This window comes from Peromyscus maniculatus, chromosome 1, assembly GCF_049852395.1.
Source record: "Peromyscus maniculatus bairdii isolate BWxNUB_F1_BW_parent chromosome 1, HU_Pman_BW_mat_3.1, whole genome shotgun sequence".
NCBI lineage: Eukaryota > Metazoa > Chordata > Mammalia > Rodentia > Cricetidae > Peromyscus > Peromyscus maniculatus.
Window position 1 is genome coordinate 141,213,483 of NC_134852.1, and position 12,617 is coordinate 141,226,099.

Genomic DNA, 12,617 nt, shown 5'->3' on the forward strand with positions numbered 1-12,617 from the left:
TTACATGGGAGTTTTTAAGAGATTTTCTTTTTAATTTAAAAAAAAAAAATTTAAGACAAGGTTTCTCTGTGTAACAGTCCTAGCTGTTCTGGAACTCACTCTTTAGACCAGGCTGACCTCGAACTCATAGAGATCTGTGTGCACCACCACTACCCGGCTCATTATTCTTAATTATATGTGGAGTTTGTGTATATGAATGCAGGTACCCTTGGAAGCCAGAGGCATCAAATTCCCCCAAAGTTGGAGCATGGCTGAGAACCACCCAACATGGGTTCTAGAAACTGAACTTGGGTCTTCTGGAACAAGTGTTTTTAGACTAACACTATGCACTAGATAGAGAGTCCAGTCCGATGAAGGTGTAGACAGTAAAAGTGCCTCCCCCAACTCCAGTCAGCTTGCATTCCTGTGTACATTTCCAGCAGCAAGCAAAACACCTAGATCAGTGGTTCTCAAACTTCCTAATGCTGCAACCCTTTAATACAGCTCCTCATGTTGGGGTGACCCCCAACCATAAAATTATTTCATTGCTTCTTTATAACTGTAACTTGGCTGTTATAAATCATAATGTAAGTATCTGATATGCCATCCCCAAATGGGTTGTGGCCCACAGGTTGAGAACCACTAACCTAGATGCTGACAGCCACCATCACATCTTCCTGAAACCTCATTCTCGTTCTGTTTCCCGCTGCTTCCGGCTGCCGCTCTCCTGAGGACACCAGTGGGCAGGCAAACCCTGCGTCCTGAGAGAACTGCTCTTGTAGAGGGCTGCTTGACACCCGGCTGTTTTCATCTGGGGAGGATGCCAGGCAGTGGGGATGCACTCCTTTAATCCCAGCACTCAGGAGGCAGAGGCAGGCAGATCTCTGTGAGTTCAGGGCTAGCCTGGTCTATATAATGCGTTCCAGACCAGCCAAGGTTATAATGAGACCCGGTCTCACCAACCCACCCTTTAAAAAAATAATTTTTTTTTTTTTTTAGTTTAAAAGTGCAAGGGACCTTGGGCAGTGGTGGCACATGCCTTTAATCCCAGCACTTGGGAGGCAGAGCTAGGCAGATCTCTGTGAGTTCGAGACCAGCCTGGTCTACAGAGCGAGATCCAGGACAGGCACCAAAACTACACAGAGAAACCCTGTCTTGAAAAACCAAAAAAAATTAAAATAATAAAAATAAAAATGCAAGGGAATAAGAAGTAGCATCTTATATACTTTGAAGAGCATCCACTCCATCAGAGGAGACGATACAGAGAATGTTGGGGAACTCCAAGAGAAATCAGGAAAGGCTTCCTGGAGAAGAGAACATTTGACTTAGACCTTGAGAAGCAGATTCTGTGAGGTAGAAATAGGAGGAAGTAAACAAACAACCTGGGTACACCTGGGATGAGAAAGCCTAGTTCAAGGAAGAAATGTCTGTCCATGTTGAGCCGCTGTGTCCACCAGCTGGTGGTAAGCTGGTGGAGGTGGCGAGACCTGGGTGTGGAAGACTTCAGCCATCAGGTGGCAGATCTGGCCTTTTGTTTCCTGTAGTGAACAGTGGAGGTGTTGCAGGGTTGGACGGTGCACTGGACTGAGGGTTGTATGCCAGGAAACCAAACTTGCTGATGAGTATAAGGACGCGTACAGAGCGTGCGAGCCTTACACTGCCCAGCGGTGGGGTGGAGATTTAGCACGATCCCGTTACTAGCATGCCTCTGCCTTTCTTCCAGGAAAATCGTGGCTGAATATGAGAAGACCATCGCCCAGATGATCGGTGGGTGTCATGACTGGAGTGCTCAGGCCCAAACTATAGGGAGGGGGAGTGTAATTGGGGTGGGGGTTGGGTGACAAGGCTCTGAGCCATGTTCCTTTAAGAGCAGGGACCAGAGCAGCTGTACTTGTGGCTGTAGCCTGGAGATACCCCTAGGAATATACTTCACACTATCCAGTGTCTCCTGAGCCCTCATTTGCCCAGCCAGGGGTGATCCACCATGTTGGGAAGGAGTCTCGGTTTGGCCACTGGGATGTGTAGGGGTTTGGGATTTTGCTTTTAGAAAAGCATAGAATTAAAACCCCTAAACCCTGATTTAGTTTGGAGTCTAATATCTAAGTACCCATATGCTTTAACCAGTGGACTTAGAACCAGGATGCAATCTGTGGCATTTCCCTACCCGATACCCTTCCTCTGTGGCTGGCAGACCCTGTTAGCAAAGAAAGAAGGCCCCACATTAGCAAGTGACACACAATGACCGACCTTCCTTCCTTCCTTCCTTCCTTCCTTCCTTCCTTCCTTCCTTCCTTCCTTCCTTCCTTCCTTCCTCCCTCCCCATCCTCTCTCTCTAAAATGAAAATCAGTCTTGGAGACATTCCAGAGTCCAGTTTTTTATAGTAATAGTCTTGGGGAACTGGTATTTATTGATTTATGTCATGCTATCCGTTTACTTGATTAGATTCATGATAATCAGTTTTTAAAAATAATTTTACCCACCTAAGGATTTGTGAGGTAAACCTGCAAATCACTGCAAACCGAGTGCTCTGGCTGGATGTGCATGAGCAGGTCCCCTAGGAGACCCCTTAGCAAATGTTGGGCTTTTTGAGTTCCACCCATCTGTGGTTTATCCCAAGATAAACAGCACAGTAGCCTTTGAAGTAGCAAGAAGGCCAATTTTTGAATGGCTTACTCTCTCAGGAGTGTTAATTGTGGCTTAAGTTAATCAAGGCTTTCACCCGGAGCCCGTCCGTCCCCTCAGGCACATTCAGCCACATTGATCCCATGGTGGATGCATCGTCACAGAGCTTAGTGATGAGATAAGAACTTTAAAACTCTGGGAATTGTAAGTGCCAGCCAAAGCACTGGAGAAGAGGTGTGCTTATCTCTCAGTCTGGAAAGGGTTGCCAGACCTTTGGGCTCCTGGTGTCTTGGGGTGTGAGTGTCCTTGAGATGACCCGTCAGATGCAGGTGTGGTGTTGAGGGGGAAAGGTGTGAGCTTTGGCTCCCGAGGGAATGCTGCCACAGCCGGCTTGTAGCACACAGCTAGGGACTTTGAGAGAAGCAGGAGTCCGCCCTGGAGGGCTCCAAGCATGAGGGGCTTCTCTGGTGGATCTCTCAGGGTAGCCTGCCGTTATGGTCATAAAGATGACTAGATGCCGAGGCCTGCTTCTCGGATAAATTGTAGCTGATAGAAGTTAGAACATTTTGGTCTTTGACAACCAGAGGAGTGGGTATCAGAGGCAGGTGTGTTTCCTATTTAGACTCTTGGAACAGTTCCCTGTTCTCAAGAGAACCCCCAGAATGGCTCAGTGAGACTACTGCAACATCCCCAGCTGGGAGCGTCCTCACTCAGTTAACAGCCCTACTGTGTGGGGAGTCACTAGCCTTCCGCACCAGCCTCTTCCTTGTCCACTTTTCCAAAGCTTTTCTAATCCAGGAAAATTGTATGTCAGTTGCTATGGAAGGTGACTGGGTGGTGAGACCCCAATATTTCAGGGTCCACAAAGACAGCCTGTGACATGACTGGCAAGGTGGGTGGACCTGCCTGCCTTCGAGGAAAGTGAACCCCTTCACTTACAGAAACCCACCCATGGGCCTCATCTGGATCCCATGTCTCCATCCCATTTTCATTCCACCTGCCCAGCAAGGAGAACTTGGGCCTGCGAGCTTGGCAGCTCAGGGCCAGGATGAATGTAGACGTGTTCCGAAGTAGACCCTGGTTCTTCTGAGCCATGCCCGCCCTCCTCCCATGTAGCTTTCGGATGCCCCACACCTCATCCCTCCTCACCAGCTCCTCTGAAGGAAGTGTGCCTTTTTAAAACTCCTTGGAATTTAGGACAAAAAGGAACCTCTGTGCTTTCTGCATTCCAGATTGTTGCAAATTTTTTTTTTGTTTGTTTGTTTCTGCTTTCCTAACAACTGCCCTGATTATCTGTTTTGCTTCCATTTTCTGTTGCTTCTTGCCCTTTGCTTGCAAAACAAACAGGCAAGCCTGGTAAGTAAATGCTCCCCACCCCCACCCCCACCCTCGCCCCTTCTGATCCCTGCCCATTGCAACCTCCCTTGTGTTTTGTTTTTCTGGTTTGGTTCTTTTTGCTTTTGTGTACTGGCTGCATTCCCCACCCGGTTTAATAGTGGTCTGCCGGCGAGCGCCAGAAAACTGTATCAGGGTTGAGAGTGCAGCGTGTCTTGGGCTGACCCTGATTTCCTGACTTTAAGAGCCTAACTTCCTTGGTCACACAGAAGATGTGTGCCGCATTGCCTCTGCCTCGCTCCTGGGGACTGGGCAGTTCTATTTTTAACAGTGACGAAAGGAAAGCTGAGGCTAGGCGACATCTTAGATGCAGGAAATCAGATGGACTCTGTTTGAGAAATGGCTCCTTCAGCCTGTCTGGTGAAATGTATACGTGGCCGCCATTCAGCTCAGAATGTACACCATATGGCATGCTGGGAATAAAGGAAAGGGCTAAAACCTGGGTAATAAAAACTAGTGAAACTTGAAAATGCTCTCTGTCTCTTAGGAGTGTAGATGTAGGAAGTAGATTACTTGTAGTAGAAAGTTCTATGTTTAAAAGGCGGTACTTCCCAAGTCATTGTGACACACTGTCCCACCGAGTCAGGGGGATGTTCAGAGCTTCTAGGGACAGTGGTGCTGTTGATAACAGGTCGCTGATTGCCCAGATGGTGCCTGGGTGCCAATACCTTTGTCTTTTTTAGTCTCTCCAACTGCTATGGCTTAGAAACATTGCCATCCCCTGGTTCTGGTGAGGAGACTCAGTGAGTTTGAGAGCCCTGCCCAAGGTCACATAGCAGAAAATTATCAGAGTTGAGGTTCACATTGGTCTGTTAGATTTCAGAGTCACTGCACTTGATGGTTTCTGGCTGCTGCAGAGAATACTAGGAATCCTGGGATCCCAGAGGTGGGATGGAGGGACATTAGGTATCTCCTAGGCCCGTGGTTTTCCAGGCAGGGCTCTGGGCCAGCTACATCTGAATCTCTTATTACTTGTGCAGATCCCCAGGCCCACTCTGACCTGCTAAGTCAAACAGCAGGATGAACATGTCTGTTTGAATGGCCCTCCTGCTGGTTCGAATGCATGCTCACTTCTGACAGCCCCCTTGATTTGTAGACAAGGCTTTGGAACCATAAAATAACAGGGCTTTTCAACGTGTTTCTCTCCAGCTTGGAGATAAAATTCAGGCTGTGGGGTTGGGGATTTAGCTCAGTGGTAGAGCGCTTGCCTAGCAAGTGCAAGGCCCTGGGTTCGATCCTCAGCTCAAAAAAAAAATTCAGGCTGTGACCCCATCATGCCACACAGCAGTACCATGCCAAGCTTAAGACACAGCAAGATGCCAGTCTGTCAGAAATGGAATGAAAAATAGCCCAAATCCAAACTTCCTGCTGTTCCTGATGGGAACCGTCCAGGTCCATTATTGTAGGAGGGAACAGTCAAGGTCCATCATTGCAGGAGGGAACCGTCCAGGTCCATCATTGCAGGAGGGAACCGTCCTGGTCCATCATTGTAGGAGGGAACAGTCCGGGTCCATCATTGCGGGAGGGAACCATCCGGGTCCATCATTGCGGGAGGGAACCGTCCGGGTCCATCATTGCAGGAGGGAACCATCCAGGTCCATTGTTGCAGGAGGCTTGGATGGAGTTTAGTCATGGCTGTGCTTTTGTCTTTGGATCTGAGTCTGGGCTGTGCTGCTCCCTCAGTGAACAAATGACTTTGCTGTTCACCTTCCCCTTCTGTAAGATAGGGACAAGAAAACCTCGTACGGGTCACTGTGTGGCCGCCCTTGTCTGTGCACTGCATGGATCACGTAGCAGCATCACTTGTATGGAGGTGTTTTGTGTGCCCAGAGCAGTGAACCAAACAGACCTACTGTCAGCCCCTGAGGAGAGTGGCCAGGTTGCTTTTCCCAGACCCCTAACAGGCTCAACTGAAGGGAAGATTGTGATGTTTGCCTCACAGCTTCAGAACAGCCAGCCACCATGGTGGTAAGGGCATGCAGTTCATATCTTGACAGACAGGAAGCAGAGAAAAGAGATACAGGAAGAAGCTTAGGACAAGATCAGCCCCAAGGACTTGGCCCCAGGGACCTACTTCCTCCAGACTTGCCCCCTCTCCTACTTCCTGCCACCTCTTGGTAACAAGTGTCCTGGAGATGCATGCATTCACAAGCACACCCAGCGTATGCTGTGCTAACCTACGCATTTCCCGGTCCGACCAACCCGACAACAGAAGAGGCAGCAGGAAGCCCTGTGTCCCAGGCCTGTGGCAGGGAAAGTTGGAGTATAACAGAGCTAGAACTCACAACTGGTCCAACCACACCTGCACACACAGGCATGTGTTTTCACACGACACAGGAAGTGATTGAGAAATCAGAAACAAATGAATGGGAGACCCTTAGGGTCTGGGGCAGGAGCTGTCTGTGGTAGTGGGCTGTCAGGGCTGGAGCAAGTGTGTGGGGTGCAGCCTAGGTTTTATTCTCAATATACCAGGAGGTCTCTACAGGCAGACTCTGAGCAGAGTGAGACGGCCCCGTTTGTAGCTGCCGCTGCTGTCACGGTTAGCAGCTCCAGATGCCATTTTCCCATTAACAGCCAGCTCCAAGCCAGTCCTGGGCAATAGATGGCACCCTCCTAGGTGACCTGGGAGTGACAAAGGTCTGCTGGGCTGCTTGTTTTCCCCCAGGAGCTCTTGGTGCTGAAGAGGGGAGCTAGGGGGTGTCATAGGGTCTGCTATCACCAAGAAAGTAAATCGCGCCTTGCCTACTCCATCTACACCTCGGCTAGAGGGTGGTGCACAGGTTGGAAGTTGTATTCATGTCAGAGACAGTTTGTCCCATAGTGTAGAGACACCTGAGGTCATTGTGGAGTGGCTGAGGGTCAGAGATGGGCGAGAACAGAGCTGTTGCTCAGGCCGGTACCAGTAACTGACCTGAGCCCCAATGGAACCGCGCTGCCTTGCTGAGAAATGAACTTGACCAGTACTGTCTTGGTTGGCCTAGCATGTGGTACTTTCTACAGCCAAGAAGTCAGTATTACCATGAACAGAATCCCAGGCCTTCGGGATGTTCTAGGGACAGAGAAACCTCTTTCTCCCAGTGACTCATGTCTGTCTTGATACCATTCAGGAAGTTACCCCTAAGGCCCACCACGGTACCTTTAATCTCATCCTCCCAGCAAATACAGTAGTAATGTTTTCCTCCTGACCCTGGGTGGGTCTGCTTAGTGAAGGAAAAGTAGATTCCCGGGGTCTCCAGGGTGGATGTGCAAGGGGCCGCACTGGTGGGGTTAAAGATTCCCCCCATGATCCGTCATGATCTGAAGTCTGTGGTGTCAGGTCTGTGAGTTTCGTCTTGTCGGAACCCTCTGGGAGGGAGGGCTCATGGGTTCGTTCCAAGGAAACACTCGCGTTGCGCCTGAGTAGACCTAGTTCGGATTGAATTGGCCCCGTTGTCTGACTTCTGTCTCTCCTGCCAGAGGATGAACAGAGAGAGAAATCGGTCTCCCACCAGACCGTGCAGCAGCTGGCCCTGGAGAAGGAGCAAGCCCTGGCCGACCTGAACTCCGTGGAAAAGTCTCTGGCTGACCTCTTCAGGAGATATGAGAAGATGAAGGAGGTCCTGGAAGGCTTCCGCAAGGTGTGTCTGCAGAGTCTGGGTCGGGGTGGAGTAGCAACAGCAGGTTTTTTGTTTTTTGCTGGGGGTGGGGTGGGGTGGGGGGTGGTGGTATGTGGGTGAGAATTCAGGAAGCCCATCCTGAGCCGTTGTGAACAGGAGCACTAGTGAGGTGAAGGAGTCAGATTTGGCTGTTTGGGATGTTCTGGTGTGCCCCTCAGTATCTCTTCTTGTGGCCCTGCCGTACCAGAATGAAGAGGTGCTGAAGAAATGTGCGCAGGAGTACCTATCCCGAGTGAAGAAAGAGGAACAGAGGTACCAGGCCCTGAAGGTGCACGCAGAAGAGAAACTGGACAGGTAACTCGCCCCTCACTCGGGCTGGGAGCTCCAGCGGCACTCTTGACATTGGCTTGCAAAGGGTAGCTAATCTTTATGTCTTGGGTTAAGATCTCACTCAGCCACCACCCACCGAGATAAGTGAAGGATTGCGTTGTGATGTCGGGGAGCACCCTTACACACGTCACGATAGGGGAGGGGTTCTTAGAGTCCTTATGTTTGGGCTCTAGTTAGTGTGGCTGGATTCAGACCTATGGGAGGAGGGAGGGAGGTGTCCACGAGGCCACCTACCATGTTCCTTGTTCCAACAGGGCCAATGCAGAGATTGCCCAGGTTCGAGGCAAGGCCCAGCAGGAACAAGCAGCCTACCAGGCTAGCCTGCGGAAGGAGCAGCTTCGAGTGGATGCTCTAGAAAGAACACTGGAGCAGAAGGTGAGAGGGTGAGGGTCAGGAACCCAGAGTTGGGAGGCCACTCTCCGGCTCTCGCCAGTCCGTCTGGTAATGCAGGCCGCTAGACTGGCAGCGGGCTCCAAACAAAGCCAGGGCAGCTTCCATATAAACTCATGCCTCGTGACCATACCTGTGTTAGATCTGGTTGTTTCCCTTTCTGCCTGTCCTGGAATGGCAGCCCATATGGTTGTTTGTTTGTTTTTGTTTTGTTTTTTGTTTTGTCCATTTCTGATTCCTCTACAACATCATTTGTCACATATTTGTCAAACACTATTGGCATGATGGACATTGCCCTGGAACCTTTCCAACTGTCATTCTTACCAGGGAATAGGTGAGGAACCCACTAGTCTCCTGACAGAGGATGGGCTGGGCACATTCAGATGTTCTCCAGGTGTGTGATCAGTGGCTGAACCTCCTCAGGCCGCTCAGCCTGTGCCTAGCTTCCCTGATTTCCAGTGTGGTAGTCTACTGTGTGCACTGTTTCCCGGATGTACCAGTGAAGACCTCTGCCATCCCAGAAACGCTCCAGTTCCATGTGGTCCAAAGCGGGCAGGGTGTCTAGGCTGAGTTTCAGTAACCTTTGCTCTGGTAGGTACTGGCTGTCTCCTGCTAGGTGCTCTCAGAGAAAACCTGGCAATGAAACAGGTCGGCTGCTTACACACTCCACCAATCGTATGGCCCTGGCGAGCCTTGCTCTTCATCTCGCTTCCTTGGTCCTCTTTAGCACTGAAGATACTTCGGATGAGAGAATTTCCCTGATATCAAGTGTGATACTAACCCCACCCCACTTTTTTTTTTTTTTAAAAAAAAAGGAAAAAAAAAACTTATAAAATCATTTTTAGCCCTGGCTCTGAGGATGCAAAAGAGTGACTGATGGTCAGTCAACCACAAGAAGTATGTTTTAGAAAGAAAAGGCTAGACCAGTGTCATATGCCAGCTCCTGCAGCCGCCTGTGATTTCTGGGCTCTGCTGACTGTTCAGAGCAGTCACCGTAGTAGAGACAAGACTCAGCTGCAAACCCAAGCATGTGTTCACTCATTGATGATCACCGAGCATCATCGTGTGGTTACTGTTGAGTCTGTGTATATTTTTATAGAAATGGAATGTTCCGTTAAAACAAAGACCACATTCCCTAGTCAGTCTGTGTGTCTGGAAAGTTGTCAGTGTATAGAATCCTCGGGATGCATTTAAATCACCACACTGTGTTAGTTCCTGAAGCAGGAGCCAGGACGGATGTTTCCAAGGTGGTTGGCCTGACCAGAACTGCAAACGAAGGTGATGCAGTGTTTTCTGGTAGATTGAAAGGCACAGATGCAAACACATGGGCCCACGTGGTTTTGGATAATAGCAAAGGTAAAATGGATCTGCAAACATAATTTCACTTTGAACTAAGCTTCCGGAGGAAGGAATTAATCACGATGGTCGCCCCTGGAGGACAGTTATCCATATAACAAACAAGGCTTGTCTTACAGAGACTCAGAAACGCATTCACCGGGGCAGGGCAGTGTGAAGATGCTGGGTTCCACAATGGGGCAGTTTACCCATTCGTGGCTGATGGTGCTGGGTTTCAACTCATCCTCTAGATGTGGATCTCCAGGGCTTCCGCTGTGAGCTGCTGCACATTAAGTTTTTATTAGATGTGAGAACGAAGCCATGTGGTTGCAAGCACAACTTGAACTTGTGTTCCAGGCTGGCCACATCTGTTCCTGCACTCAACCTCTCTGAGCCTCAGGTTCCTCACTGAAAAATGGTGTAACACTGGCTTCCTTTAAAGGGCCAGTGTGAGAACTGAGCTTAGTGATTGACATGTGGTATTCACAGGATGAAGACAGGCATTCGTGTCCATCAGAGGGAAGTGATGGTCAGGGCTTTCAGCACCGGGGTGGACCGAGGTCTAAGATTTACATTTTGGGCAGGAGGTGGGCCATGGCCAGGCTGCTGGGAGATGGTGCTTTCCCCTCATGACAGCTGAGGTTTCTCTCCTGTGTGGGCATTGTGGTGTGGAGTGCTGGAGTCCTAACCCAGGGCCAGCCATGGACTGAACTGGGACACTTTGCAGGAGGTTCTAGGGAAGGGGCTGGTGGAGGCCAGCCTTCTTCAGCCTCTCAAAGGAAAACTAGCTGAAAATGTACATGAGATGCAGATCTTCCATCCTCATGGAGGGCCGCTGGGCACTTATGCGTGAACAAAGGCAGCCTTGGGCTACTGGCTGGATTCCAGCTCGATCCCTTTCCTGCGGGGCAGGAACTGCTGCCCATTTATCTGTACCCACGTATGTAGCTGCCTTTGATTGGGCTTCAAAGATGGGCAAAGGACAGCTTCTGCATGAGACTTGTGCCTCCAGGACACCTGTATTCACCATGCTGTGGGAGCCCACAGAGGTTTCCTAGTGAGATCTGAGCTTCCTTTACACAGCAGGGCTGCATTAGGGGATGGCTAGACCACATGCATGGTTACCAGGTGCATGAGATGGTCTGCACTTGGCTGCACAAGGGGGAGGTCTTTTGCTCCACCCCTTGGCAATTTTATAAATAGTCCTTTAGAAGAGACAGAGGGGCTGGTGGGTTTTGACCCAGACCCTCCCAAGGCTATCCTATATTTCTGTCTCTCTCCTCTGTATTTCTCCCTCCTCAAGAGTACCCTGGGAGAAAAAGTAGGGGCTGGTCCCCCACACCACACCACGTACTGAGCTTGTTCTAAATAACCCTAGCATTTCCCTAAACTCTTGGACCTTTGTCAGGAAAGCCATGAACTAGCTTAGACCAGCTCTTCTTCACCCTGGACCTCAGATTTCGGGGACAAGAACTGTACTAGGTAACCCTCCGCTGTGGTCTGCTCACTGTGCCTTTACATTTACACGACCCCACATTTCTGACCTCATGTCATTCTTACTACACTTTAAAGATGAGGAAGCCGAGGTTCAGACTTGCCCAAGCTCACCCAGCCATAGCATGTAAACTTGGCTTGCTCCCAGTCATTTCCTCCAATGACTTTAGGGAACCTTAGGGGAGACCAGAAGACTGGGTAGATTCTGATTGATTAGTAATAGCAGTAATAGCTGTTGTTGAGACAGGATCTCACTGTGTCCTTGGTGGCCCGGTACTCACTATGTAGATCAAGCTGACCTCAAACTCTTGCCTCTGCTCGGCAAGGGCTGGGATTAAAGACTCGGGCCACCCACACCTGGCTTTCTTTGTTTTCTTTTTGGTGTGTGTATGTTCATTTCTGTTGCTTTTGCATATATTATTTCACAACACCACTCTTGTCTTCCATTTTCAGAATAAAGAGATAGAAGAACTCACCAAGATTTGTGACGAACTGATTGCCAAAATGGGGAAAAGCTAACTTTGAACCAAGTGCTTGGACTTGGCCGTTGCGTGCAATACGACCGTCAGCACACTGTTGTCCTTCCGAGCCTGTGGACCGGTTGCTTCTCACTTTATATGCACTACTGTGTTCCCTTTCTAAATGAGGCTGGTTTGAGCGTATGCAGTGCCGAGAACTACCAGGATTCCTTGCTATCTGTTTGCATTTTCTAGTATAATTCATAGCAAGTTGACCTCAGAGTTCCTGTATCAGGGAGACTGCCAGATTCTCTAATAAAAAGACAAATTGCTGACTTTGGCCTTGCCCTTTGGTGAGGAGCTTCTGATGTGACATGAACGTATGCAGCCTGCATAGGGACTCTTGCCTTAAAGAGTGTACAATTGATCCACATTTGCTGGTTTGTTTGTTTGTTTTTTAATGCATGTTTCAAATAAAATTCTCTATTGTAAATAAATTTTTTTCTTTGAGTCTTGGCAGCGAGCGTGACTGTGAATTATTTTCTGGGAATGGCTGAGTCCTTTCTTGATCAGAATTTCTTTAGAGTTTATTAAAATGCGAAATCCCATGCACAAATATTAGAGAACAAAAGGAGAACCTGAGCCATACCGCAAGCCACTGGTCACACCTTCAAGTGCTCACTTCTTTGCTCGAAAGGGCCCCGAGCATTCCTCTCTACCTTTACCCTCAGTCACCAACATTCCCAGTGAAATCCCCGCCTTGGACCAAAACGCTCCTCTCAACTGGCTAGTGAACCAGTGACAGAATTCCCATCACACTTTCTTGCCTTCATTAAGTCATATCAGACTTGGTTTCTGCCTCTTTCTGGGGCCCTTTTCTTTGTCCATTGATTCAAATAGGATTTCCTTCATTATCGTGTCTGGGTTTGTAAGAGGAAGCAAATGAGAAATATTGAC

At 49.2% G+C, this 12,617-nt stretch overlaps 1 protein-coding gene across 17 annotated transcripts in view; it reads left to right on the forward strand.

Annotated features, from left to right (window-relative positions):
* Positions 1-12,179, forward strand: part of Tacc2 (transforming acidic coiled-coil containing protein 2) — a 218,500-nt gene extending 206,321 nt beyond the window's left edge. For all 17 annotated transcript variants that reach the window (XM_076553746.1, XM_076553760.1, XM_076553742.1 and 14 more), the window contains 5 exons: positions 1,703-1,746; positions 7,454-7,614; positions 7,841-7,947; positions 8,238-8,358; positions 11,656-12,179. In XM_076553746.1, coding sequence (XP_076409861.1) covers positions 1,703-1,746; positions 7,454-7,614; positions 7,841-7,947; positions 8,238-8,358; positions 11,656-11,721 — 499 coding nt within the window. In that variant the 3' untranslated portion in view covers positions 11,722-12,179. The remainder of the gene's footprint in view (positions 1-1,702; positions 1,747-7,453; positions 7,615-7,840; positions 7,948-8,237; positions 8,359-11,655) is intronic.
* The last annotated feature ends 438 nt before the right edge of the window (positions 12,180-12,617 follow it).